Consider the following 12,665-nt stretch of genomic DNA (forward strand, 5'->3'; position numbering starts at 1 on the left):
GGCAATCGTGCTCGTTCAACTTCAATTTAATTAGCAAAACTTAATTTTTAAAAAGCCAAATGATCATGTCCCACCTAAGGTTTGATGTAAATATAATTTTTCGTATATTAATTATCAAAAATCTAAATATATATCCATCTATTAAATTTTATTGTTATTTTTAAGAATAAAATTATTATTTTTTATAAATATTTAAAAATACAAAAAAATTATTACATTTTCCCTTCAAAAAAATTAAAAAATATAATAATTTTTTTTTCTATTTAAATTTTGAAGAATCAACATTTTCTCGTAAAGTTTTTTCAACCATCATTGTTGACAATGTTTTCCTCTCTCTTGACTTCTCTCCCATTGGTGTTTTATTTTTGGTCATCATCGACTGATAAAATAAACCAACAAAAATGAATCGATCGTCTCCAAATAAAGACGACGCTTCATCATTGGTTGAGAGACGACAATGCATCATTTTCATCTGAGATAAAGACATTTCGTTTTTAACTTTGACGAAGATGAATCGTGTCTTCATCTGGAGACGATCGATGATGATCAAAAATAGAGTACCACTAAGAGAGAAATAGGGAGAGAGAGAGAACACCACCATCGTCATGGTCTCTGGCTGCCAACAATGCACTAAAAAAATTTATGGGGAAATAAAAGTTTTTCAAACTTCAGGTGTGAAGAATTTATTAGGTTTTAAATCTGAGGGTGAAAATATGATAAATTTTTAAAAATATTTTTGTTAAATAAGAATTTTATCTCTAATAGTAATAGTAAAATTTAATAAATATGTGTATAATTAAATTTTTAATAATTAACAAATAAAAAGTTAGATTGTACCAAACCTTGAGTGAGAAATAGTCATTCGGCCTTTAAAAAATGAGTGTCACTGAATTGGATAAAAGTTCGACGGCCCCAACCAATGACCCAGACCAGACTTCAGCCACGTCTTTATGTTAACTGCAACCGTTTCAACAGGGCTAAGCCACTAAGGAAAAAAAGGCCCAGCCCAGAAATCTGTCCTAGTTAAAAGTGTACCGTATGCTGACCTCATTATGACGCCACTTATTTTCTAGTTTTTTTTATTACAGAATATGAATAATAATATGTTATGTGAGTGGATAATTCTAAATTAAACATATAATAATATTTTATTGTATAATTAATATTTAAAATAAATATACATAACATTACTCATTATTATATTTTTAATTTTTAGTGCATCCTTAATTCCATTCTTAAAAACTCAAAATTTATCTATTTCCTCCAGGTACCCTAAATTCCCACCACTGCCTCCATCCATGGTCTATCCAGTATTTTATCACTACCGCCCCATCTATTTCTCACTCAACCTACTTAATCTAATTTGAATAAAAACTTTCTTTGAATAACAATTCAAAACCTAGATCAACATCTCAAACCCAACTTCACCCCATTCAATGTCATCTATGTCTTGCAAGCATAATTCAACCCCAATCTTGCCCTCAACATCTTTCGATGGATGACCCAACAACATAAATATAAGCATAACCACAAAACTTATAACATAATGATTATATTTTTAATATTCGAAACTAAAACCTTGATTTGAATATGATATAGTTGGTAATAGTCAAATGTTTATTCTTCAATATAATTGCATAATTAGATTTTGTTATGGCGAAAACTATTAATCAATCATGTTTTTGACTAGTATAATAAAATGTTGAAATTAAATAATTGCGAGCTCACACTTGAGATAGACACTTTCTTATTGAATTTATTGCTTAAGAGGTTTGTTATGTTTATTTGCACGGAATGTTGGATTTTGGGATTAAAAACATGTAATCACAACAAAAATTATCAACAGAAACCTCAAAGTATTTTGTAATTTTAATTACAATAAGGAGAGATAAATAATCCATGATTGCCCAATAATTTACGGTGAAACCAAATAGTGTTATGATGGGTGGAAAATGAATTTTTTAAACTTAAAGGATAGAAAATTGCTTCATCAAAGTTTGCGTGGGAGTCATTCGGCCTGGATAAAATTCGTAGAAAGAAATTTTTTTCTACTTAACCAATATATACATATTGCTTAGTTTATATACAAGACTTACAGTTACAGCTGTGCAGAATTTAATGGGCCAAGGGCCGTCTTTTATGGGTTGACCACATTGAAGTCCACAACCCACTACTCGAGTCCATTGTTTACGATAAATTTCAAGACAAAGAGAGAAAGAGCGTGAGCGAGAGAGGAAGACTAGCAGGATGAGTTTCAACTCTGTTATGAAGACCGCCGCCACAATTTTATTTTTGTTGGTTGTTTCGACATTAGGTATTAACCATTTGTTTTTACGGTTTTGTTTGTGATCAATGGTTATTAGATTTTTGTTTTAAGTTAACATAATTTTTGTTCAGATCGGATCATTTACCAAATAAAATTTTTCTTTGAATATAGAATTGTATCACAAATTCAATTCCATTAATGTGTTAATTTTATTTCTTTTTCAGTTTCTGCGAAGAAGTCGGGCGATGTTACAGAGTTACAGATTGGTGTAAAGGTAAACCCTCTCGTGTAATTAGATACCTTAATTGCTTTAGACGGGTTAATATGTTTTATTTTTTAAGTGTTTGCGGTTATGCCACTGTTTACTTTTTATCTTCCTCACTTTAGATTCATATCATACAAGTCTTGGATATTCTTTCACTGGCATGATATTCTTCTTTGATGTTTGTATAGATTTTGGTTTTCAGTTTCAAAATAATATAATTTTGCTCAACAACATTGCTGTTTGCTTTCTATTCTTCAGCACAAGCCTAAATCCTGTGACATTCAGGCCCACAAAGGTGATAGAGTCAAAGTACATTATCGGGTAAGTTATATGCATATACGGATTCCCTTTATTTTTGTGGAATAAATGAACCTTCAACCATTACTCCTAATGAATCACTAGAAATCTTTTAGACGACCAACCATTTACAGTGATTTGTTTATGCAAATATACTTTAAACTTGTCATATTAATTTATCTTTTTTGAATTTTCTTCCCTTGAATTTAACCATGCAGTTGAATGAACTTATTTTATACCCACATAGTTCTTGATCTAGAGTACATTTATCTATCCCTGCAGGGAAAACTCACAGATGGAACTGTTTTTGATTCGAGCTTCGAAAGAGGTGATCCAATCGAGTTTGAGCTTGGCAGTGGCCAAGTTATCAAAGGTGTGTATGTGTTCAAAATTTACTCTGTTTCACTGAATTCTTGTCTTTATATTCTTTTTTTTTTAATTTGCATATGCCGAGCTTGTTTGATGTATTGAAGTTAATGATGCTTAAAAAAAAAAAAAAATTCTTTGTAGGTTGGGACCAAGGACTGTTAGGAATGTGTGTAGGTGAGAAGCGAAAGTTGAAAATCCCTTCAAAGATGGGTTACGGGGATCATGGCTCTCCCCCTAAAATTCCAGGTAATATTATTTCTTATCCTTTTGTCTCTAAATCTCTTGCCAGTCATTGCAATTAATAATGTTATAGTGGTGTCTTTGTAAGTGCGATAATTGGAAGATTTTTCATTTCTATATGTAGCTAAGTAAGGAATACCCTCCTTCAATGAAACATGTTTTAAAAAAATAATAATAATAATAATAAGGATGAGTGGGTTCGGAGACCTTACCATAAAAGTGGGAACCAAAACGACCTACCTAGTCGGTTTTGGTTATACCTGGTATTATCTTGAGTAGGAACACCTTAATTTTTTTGGGTTACACAGCACAAAGAAAGAACAATCAAAAAGCTTGTACAATTACCTTTTTAGTTAATGTAGAAGTTGAGAGATGAATGGCTCTTTACTATATATAAATCTTGATGCTGGTGTTTGAGCGGTGAAATAATTATTTTGGATCAGAGCTTTTACTCTCTCTTTCTCTCCTTGTATATTTTTCTTCCTTTTCCTCCTCACTCATTTCTGGCCTTTACTCTGTTTTTTTTGGCCTCTCAAAACACCACAGATACTAAAAACACTGCTGTGCCATGTGCACACTTTTTCTATGAAACAATGACAGCTGTTAGTGGTAGGCCCATGCTTGGCCTGGAGAGGCTGGCCTTCCAGACCAAAGTTATCATAACCCCAGAATTTGATTTCACTGTTCACAGTCTACCACTGCAACTCTGTTAGAGTCTATTGCTTTGGGCCTGGTTGATGTCCCCATCACGCTACTGGTTGGCTGCAATTTTTTTAGATTTTGGTTATTTAACTTTTGGAACAAAACGACATTGTTTTATTACATTGTATTTGGAAAAAAAGGGTGTCTAATTGGGTACCTCAAATTTGTTCTAGATCCAGTTCTTGGGTCAGTTGAAATTGAAACCTACCTGAACAGTTCCAGTACCACAAAAATCAAATTTGAAACTTACCTGGGATAAGCTGGTTCCGGAACTGAAACGTTGGATACCCGGTAGTTTGGGTTCCTTGTGGCTTCCAAGCTCATTTTGCACTGCTCTAATAATGTTAGAATTGCAGCTACTTTAGTTAGTGCACCAAGTGAAAAATGATTCAATTAGGTTATTGAATTTGAAAGTCTAGAAGGATGGATTTTGCTGTTAATACTGCTTTAATATAATTCCATTTTAGTGCTTCTAGATGACGATGACCAAGAGGTCTGGTTTCTAGCCTTAATGATATTATTAATGCAGTAAAAATATATTCTGGAGCATTGATCTTTAGCACATTTGATTTTATCTGATGTATCTGAATAGTTGATAAGAGTTAATAAGTGATTGTCTGAAAAACACAGGTGGAGCAACACTGATCTTTGACACAGAGCTTGTCGCTGTAAATGGGAAACCATCAAGCGAGGATGGTGAGCTGTAGTCATCAGTCAAAGGAGCAGATTTCACTTTTTTTTTTTCCTTTTACGTACATCTTTCATGTTTGGTAGGCTAAAACTAGATTTGAGTCTCGGGTTATGCCAAACTATTTAATTATGGAGCTTAACATGGGAGAAAGTTATGTGATCATGCCACATAATTATTGTGTTTGGATAAGAAATCTTCATTGCCTAAGCAGTGAAGAATGAACTGAAGTTTAAGATAAATGGAGTTGGACAATCAGTGTAATGAACTATTGCTGCTTTTTTCATATAAGATTGATCAAATAAGGATTTCCACTATGTTATTCATTTCTCGATCTCAAAAGGGAAATTTTGTTTACTAATATTCAGTGTTGCGTCTGATGAGATTTCATTATCAATACCTCTGATCTCATTTGTGCAGGTGGATCATGCACATGAGCATGCATTATATATTATATCAAATGTCCTCTTTTCACATTCTCAGTATCTACTCAGGTTCAGTCTCTCTTCCCCGCTCCCCGAACTGGCTTTCATCTTTCTAAAGGACATTCTTACTATCTACTTCTCGCACCTTTCTATCATTGCCTTTGCCCCCAAAATCTCTCATCAACCCAAGTCACCAAACCTGTCATCGCCTTGGCCACCTCAACCATCTCATGCAGGTCCTTGTTCATCTCCGTATTGTTCTTATTGACGACTCCTTGTACACTTGAACACTTTAATGTTACAACTTCGGCTATTAATTTATCTAATTCGGCGGCCGCTTTCACTGTTGCGAAACAATTTAGAAAGTGGATGGTGTGTTATTGATTTATCAAAGCTTATTTTTCATAAAATCAGAGGCACAGTTAAAATATTGAGCTTGCTATGATGCCAATGATCGAGCAGGAATCAGTGGCCCTTTTTTTTAATTATTTAAATTTAAGGAAATAAATATGACAACTATACATCTTTCATATTAACTTTCGGGAAATTATAATAAATAGTCAAAATTAAGGGGGTTTAAGTGAAATTGCCCAAAACATTCAGATTAAAGCAAAAATGTTCAACTTTTGTGAAATGTTGAAACTGCCCCTATATATAAGCACAGCAAATTTCCTAGGTTCTCATGGTAATCTTTGGGTATTTCACTGTTTAAAAACAGTGGAAAATTCGAAATTTTCCCCTGTCCCATAGTCATCCCACGGTCGCCCAGATTTTTGGCAATTTTCGTGCTATTCGGCAACCGCAAATGGCAAAGAACGTTAGCATGTCTTCCGTCATCATGTTTGAATCAAGTTATTGTTCATATTATTGAGATTTGAGTGAGATTTTGCGGTTTGAAACTTTAGGGTTTTGATTTTGAACAATGCTTGAAATGTTTTGATTATTGGTTGTTTTCATTGAATTGGTTGAAGGGTTTTGTGTTATAGGCTATGTGGATTTGATTTGTGTTGAAATTGGAGGTCGAACGACTAATTTTTGGCCGAAAAATCCTTTCGAAGCAATCGACAGTTCGACCGTGGGAACAATGTTTCCCACGGTCAAACACTATATTTTTTAAATATTTTTTTTACCCCATACAATTACCTAACATTGCATTGACCATCCTTTTATGTTGTCTCATATCAAAATACATCTATCTATTCCTAAAATTTCATTTATAATGCTCTTACAATGTTTAATATCAAAATGCCCCCTATTTTAATAACATTTCATTTGACCCCTCATAATTATCTCTTTATTTATTTAACAACCTTGTATGTTATCTTATATTAAAGTATACATATATATTCTTAACATGTTATTTAAATTCTTTATATATTGTATACAATCAAAATACCCCCCATATTTATCTAACATTGCATTTAACCCTTATATTATGACATATAAACTAGATTTAATAAATAAAATTAAGTTTTTAGGCTAAAATTGGTATAAATACATTTTTTCCATGAATAGTCTTTTTTCGAGTTAAATTCAGAAATACGAACTTTTTTCATCCGAACGAACCCCTACTAATTGATTTTGAATAAAAATGAGAGTGAAAGTGAATTGTATGAAAAGTGTGTATAATAAGAGTGAGCGAGGAGGGTTTATATAGATGAAGTGAGGGGTAATTTTGGTATTTTAAAAAAAGTTATAGGCATTTTTGTTTAGGAATAGTGAATTTGGGTATTTTTGTTTAAAAATAATGAATTTGAGCATTTTTACTTAATGGAAATGTATTTTGACCATTTTTTATAATTTCCCTTAACTTTATGTCAATATACTTAGGTTTTAGGTAAGAAGTTGTGATTTATGCATTTTGCCACGAAAAATAGTGTATTTAAGCCATACCTATAGTGGGAAAATGTTAATCACTTACCTAATGACATTACATTTCATTTAATTCTCCTATACTATTTGCTTTTCAAGTGAACTCGTACCTAAGTAAAGAACCAGGTACTTGTCTACTGTATAAATATTTTTGGAATAATTTCTATAAAATTTATGTATTTTTAATTTTAAATAATATTATTCATGACAATCGTCCAAAAAACTTTATTGGAAATTTTAGATAAGATTCTCCAGTTGTTTTAAAAAAAATGTTAAGAGCAAAGATTCCATAATAGCTTTTGAACTTAAATTCAATGTAGTGGAACTTAGCCTCTTTTTTTTTTTTTAAGATAATTTTTGGATTAAGAAAATTTCTTAAAGTATATATTAAAAAAATATATTCCAGAGATTAAAAATTTTATTACAAAATGATCTTATTTTAATCAATATATATTAAAATAATATTGTTTTAATAATAAACTATTTAAAAATTTGAGTTTAAAATAAGTCGAATCGAATTTAAAATTAGTTTGAGTTTAACTTTTACAAGCTTGATAAATTCAAATTCAGTTCGATTTGAATCTAACTTGTTCATAATTATTTGGAGATTTCATTGGAACATATAAATTTTAAAATATGTTATGGATTATTTATTTATTACTGTTATAAAATTTAATGAAAATTCAACTGATAAGGTACAGCCGGCATCACGGTAACACAATCAACAAGGCCGGTTAAATAAATACTACCACGAAGAAAAGAATAATAAAGTGCGGAAGGGAAGTCGCGTCCCGTCTTCACTCGAAAGTGGAAGCCCTCATACCAAAGAAGTCTCTAGAACTCCAGCCCCCTCACTAAAGTACCTCAATAACTCCCGTCTTTTATCCATTTCATTCTCATTAGCTTTAACCTCCCTAAACTAGATCCTTCCTTGTTATTTAGCAAATTAAGAGAGCCATGGATGAGGATTTCGATATTCCAGCTGCCAATGAGATGATGGATGAAGACATGGGTCTACCTGACGATCCTCCGATTTTGAAAGTGGGTGAAGAAAAGGAGATCGGTAACCAAGGACTCAAAAAGAAGCTTCTCAAGGAGGCTGAAGGCTGGGACACTCCTGACAACGGCGATGAAGTTGAAGGTAATTTTATTGATGTATTTATTATTATTTTCTATTTTTATATTTTGTGTATGATTAATTCGGTGTTGTACTGTGCTATGCAGTCCATTACACTGGAACTTTGTTGGATGGTAGCAAGTTTGATTCCAGTCGCGATAGGGGCACGCCTTTCAAGTTCACTCTTGGTCAAGGTAAGAGATGAGATACCATTTATTGTTTAGGTGACATCTCAGCTGCTTAGTGATAATGAAATATATTGTATTAAGTAAGAAATGGAAGATAATGTGATATTCTTGGGGTACAATGCCCGGCATTCTTGGTTAGTAGAGGCATGAGAACAAAATGTCATTAAATTAGTTTGTTTAGTCACAAATTGCTTGAGGGTAAGAAGACAGCCCCATTTGATTGTTTTCAGTTTTTTTTTTTCCTTTTCAACAACTTTATATCTTAAGAGTTTTTTGAGCCAGAGCAAAGCCCGGTGGTTAAAGGATTTGGAAGATAAAAAGAAAAAAATGGTCATATGCAGGAGTTGTCCTTTTATGAGTACATGGTGATAAGTAAGCTGGTTTGAAGAAATCAATCTAGATAACAAATTGGAAGCAGTATGGAATTTTTGATAATGTTTTGTTTGCAGGAAGTGTTATTAAAGGATGGGACTTGGGTATTAAGACGATGAAGAAAGGTGAAAATGCACTTTTCACCATTCCTCCTGAGCTTGCTTATGGTGAACGAGGTTCACCACCAACAATTCCTCCTAGTGCAACACTTCAGTTCGATGTTGAACTGCTTTCTTGGACTAGTGTCAAGGACATTTGCAAGGATGGTGGGATTTTCAAAAAGATTCTCGTTAAAGGAGAGAAATGGGAGAATCCAGGGGATCTGGACGAAGTGTTAGGTGTGTGTGTGTGTATATAAATAATATTTATGTTGTAATTTCCTCTCAGCTTGTGATCATTGATTGTAGCTTTGTTTGATAGCTTTGTTAGCAACTACTTATGTGCTTACTATTGCAGTGAATTATGAAGCAAGACTGGAGGATGGCACAGTTGTGGCAAAAGCAGAGTGTGTAGAGTTCACAGTCAAGGATGGTTAGCATCATTTGTAATTTGTGTCAAGGATTCTAAAATTCCTACTTGGTGTTTCATATATTATTTCTCATTTGATTATTTCTCTTGTTTTAGGTCATTTCTGTCCTGCTTTGTCGCATGCCGTTAAGACCATGAAAAAGGGAGAGAAAGTACTTCTTACAGTGAAGCCACAATGTAGGGTTTTATCTAGTGGACCTGATCTATATAGAGATGACATGCTTCAGTGCAATTTACTGATTTTGTTGCCTTTGATATGTTTTAGATGGATTTGGAGAGAAGGGAAAACCCCCCTTGATTAGTGAAGGTGCAGTTCCACCAAATACAAATCTTCAGATTGCTTTGGAGTTAGTTTCATGGAAGACTGTGTCAGAGGTGACTGATGACAAGAAGGTTATCAAGAAGATCCTAAAAGAAGGGGAGGGATATGAGCATCCCAATGATGGATCAGTTGTTAAAGGTCGGTTTAAAAAGTGGAGATGAATATATTGTGTTTGACTACTGAGTGCAAAATTTCTGAGCCTTTGATGCTTTTCCTGGCAGTGAAATTGATTGGGAAACTGCAAGATGGTACAGTTTTTTTGAAAAAGGGCCATGGTGAGGGAGAGGAACTGTTTGAGTTTAAGACCGATGAAGGTAGTAACATGATTGGCAAGTGTTTTTCTTTTATTCAGATATCCAGCTTCCAGTTGACTGTCATCATATTATGATTTGATTTTTTGGGACAGAACAAGTTATTGATGGACTTGATAGAGCCGTGATGAAAATGAAGAAAAGTGAGGTAGCACTGCTGACTATAGCACCTGCGTATGCTTTTGGTTCATCTGAGTCAAAACAGGACCTGGCTGTGGTACCTCCTAACTCAACTGTGCACTATGAGGTTGAGCTGGTGTCATTTGACAAGGTTAGTTGATCTGTAGGCCTAGGATGGTTGTGCTCTGACTAAGTTGTATGACTATATTAGTATATATTGTGGGGATGTTTGTGAATATGTATATTCACCATTATTGTTTCCTTCAGGAGAAGGAATCATGGGACATGAACACCCTCGAAAAGATTGAAGCTGCTGGTAAGAAGAAGGAAGAAGGCAATACATTGTTCAAGGCAGGTAAATATGCGAAAGCGTCAAAGAGATATGAAAAGGTATGCTTTAGTTTGAAGTTGTATGGGACCTTACTACTTGAAGTATTCATTGCTAGGATTAATTCAATCTGTTTCCTCTTTTTATACACAGGGTGTGAAGTACATTGAGTTTGATTCTACCTTCAGTGAAGAGGAGAAAAAGCAGGCAAAGACACTGAAAGTTGCTTGCAATCTGAATGATGCTGCTTGCAAGCTAAAATTGAAAGAATACAATCAGGCAGAAAAATTGTGCACAAAGGTTTGGATACCCAAGTAAATGTTTGTTTCTCATCTTTCAGCCCCAATTTTTATACTGTATTGATAATCTATAATATCCATTCAGGTGCTTGACTTAGAGAGTAGAAATGTCAAAGCCCTGTATAGAAGGGCCCAAGCATACATTCATATGTCGGATTTGGATTTGGCCGAGTTTGATATCAAGAAAGCACTTGAGATTGATCCGGACAACAGGTATATTTGAAGCAATGAGCAAATGAATTTTCTGGTCTTGAAAAAATTTCATGACTCAGGATGAGTACATTGGTGTTGATACCTTTGTTTGGCTATAGAGATAGTAGCATTATCACCTGGATCAAATTTAATTAATTTCATCATTTTTATTTATCTGGAAATCAGGGATGTCAAGCTGGAATACAAAACTTTGAAGGAGAAGATGAAGGAATTCAATAAAAAGGAGGCCAAGTTTTACGGCAACATGTTTGCCAAGATGAGTAAATAGAGCTCTGAATCTCATGTAAGTTTCAGCTTCAGGCAGAATGGATGAATAAGCAATGATTTGGAATCTTTAGTTTCATATCATAAGAGTAATGGTTGAATTCTATTTTACATGTTTTTTTGGTTGGAGGTGGTGGGAGTTGATACTGATATCATTATTTGTGCATCACATTTTCTAGCCTAGGATGTGGTTTAGGCATTCATCAATGAATGAATTTAATGGCAGCATTATCACGATGATATCTTTCTTTATTACTCCGATCCTATCCTTTATATTCTTATGATCTTTTTTGGGAATTTGCAGAAAGCCTAAGCCAAGGAGGCAGAGCCCATGAGCATTGACAGCAAGGCATAAATGGAGTTGAAAAAAAAAAAAAATCTAATTTTGAAAGCAGCAGTTTGCTAGTTTCTATGTCAAGCACTTATTTTAGACCAAGAATGGAAAGCTGTATTGAACCTTTAATAGCCTGTGAAACTGACCAAAATTTATCAATGAATTGTTGACAATATAAAGAGATTTGTTTAATAAGTCAAATTTGTGTAGTTGTTAAGCATAAAATATGTGTTTTATGTTAGATTTTGATGTGGTAACATCTTAACCGAATAATGATTTTCAAGAAAATCACTCTAGTTTTTCAAGTCGTTAAGGTCTACTCAACTCTAGCGGCTCAGAAAAATCACCTCAGCGTTTGAGTCACTCACTAAAGTCTAGCGTAAGGGTTCAATTAATTCCACTATTGAAGTAAAAATTTCTCTGACTTTAGCATGGAGAGTCACGATAACTCTACAAAAGATAGCAAAATAAAAAGTTGTTTATTGATCTTGGGGCTGAAGTATTAATTAAAACTTTTAAAGACAAAATTTAGGCTTGAGTTTCAGTGGTGTCCATTTGATTTGCTGGAAAAAAAAAAAATGTTTCTTTAGCAAAGAATACACGTCTTAATGTTTGATTCTGGGAATTAGCCATTGAAGCATCTTGACCCATCAATAACAAATAAAATTGCCCATGTTCCGGCTTTAAAACATAGAGTATAAACAACATTATACTCACATATCTAAGGAAGTGATATTATTATAATCTTAAATATTACAGTAAAATGATGTTTTCATTTAAAAGAAAATCGTTGTTACCTATAAATAAAATAAAAAATAAATAAAATAAACTTATTCATAATATTTCTCTAATTTCTACTATTTTTACTCACAAAAATATCCTTGAATTTAAACATAACCCTTTCAATTTTGCCTGAATCAACACTTCAATCCATTCACATTGATTTTTTTTAAATTTCGAAATCACTAAATTAAATATTACTATACTTGGTTGTATAAATGAGTTTATATATATAGTATTACTTTCTAATTAATGGTTTGGTTTGTAAAACCTCATAGCTAAATCTAATTTAAAGTGAGTACAAACTCAACTAAATCCTAAACACTATCTACATTAATTCATCACCTCTATTCTACTTGATTAAT

The 12,665-nt window shown here is 33.1% G+C and overlaps 2 protein-coding genes across 2 annotated transcripts; both read left to right on the forward strand.

The window, feature by feature from the left end:
* Nucleotides 1-2,153: 2,153 nt before the first annotated feature.
* On the forward strand, nucleotides 2,154-5,153 carry LOC123215427 (peptidyl-prolyl cis-trans isomerase FKBP15-1-like). The gene is made up of 6 exons (XM_044635508.1): nucleotides 2,154-2,314; nucleotides 2,491-2,540; nucleotides 2,790-2,852; nucleotides 3,111-3,201; nucleotides 3,339-3,443; nucleotides 4,770-5,153. The coding sequence occupies exons 1-6, from the start codon at nucleotides 2,248-2,250 to the stop codon at nucleotides 4,844-4,846; spliced, it is 453 nt and encodes a 150-aa protein (XP_044491443.1). The 5' UTR covers nucleotides 2,154-2,247; the 3' UTR covers nucleotides 4,847-5,153.
* A 2,731-nt stretch (nucleotides 5,154-7,884) lies between these two features.
* LOC123217574 (peptidyl-prolyl cis-trans isomerase FKBP62-like) lies at nucleotides 7,885-11,721 on the forward strand. Its single transcript, XM_044638668.1, has 13 exons — nucleotides 7,885-8,265; nucleotides 8,349-8,435; nucleotides 8,879-9,139; nucleotides 9,258-9,332; nucleotides 9,426-9,506; nucleotides 9,595-9,789; nucleotides 9,873-9,965; nucleotides 10,058-10,233; nucleotides 10,350-10,472; nucleotides 10,564-10,710; nucleotides 10,795-10,922; nucleotides 11,088-11,205; nucleotides 11,491-11,721. Exons 1-12 carry the CDS (start codon nucleotides 8,082-8,084, stop codon nucleotides 11,188-11,190), a joined length of 1,653 nt encoding a protein of 550 aa, XP_044494603.1. The 5' UTR covers nucleotides 7,885-8,081; the 3' UTR covers nucleotides 11,191-11,205; nucleotides 11,491-11,721.
* Nucleotides 11,722-12,665: the final 944 nt, after the last annotated feature.

This window comes from Mangifera indica, chromosome 5 (assembly GCF_011075055.1).
Source record: "Mangifera indica cultivar Alphonso chromosome 5, CATAS_Mindica_2.1, whole genome shotgun sequence".
NCBI lineage: Eukaryota > Viridiplantae > Streptophyta > Magnoliopsida > Sapindales > Anacardiaceae > Mangifera > Mangifera indica.

Bases quoted from the DNA above. Each gene is read 5' to 3' on its own strand.
- LOC123215427 (XM_044635508.1), top strand. From the start codon at position 2,248: ATGAGTTTCAACTCTGTTATGAAGACCGCCGCCACAATTTTATTTTTG. The intron at 2,541-2,789 runs GTAAACCCTCTC...TCTATTCTTCAG, and splicing joins AGTTACAGATTGGTGTAAAG to CACAAGCCTAAATCCTGTGA. The intron at 3,444-4,769 runs GTAATATTATTT...TGAAAAACACAG, and splicing joins CTCTCCCCCTAAAATTCCAG to GTGGAGCAACACTGATCTTT.
- LOC123217574 (XM_044638668.1), top strand. From the start codon at position 8,082: ATGGATGAGGATTTCGATATTCCAGCTGCCAATGAGATGATGGATGAA. The intron at 9,790-9,872 runs GTCGGTTTAAAA...TTTTCCTGGCAG, and splicing joins TGATGGATCAGTTGTTAAAG to TGAAATTGATTGGGAAACTG. The intron at 10,234-10,349 runs GTTAGTTGATCT...TGTTTCCTTCAG, and splicing joins AGCTGGTGTCATTTGACAAG to GAGAAGGAATCATGGGACAT.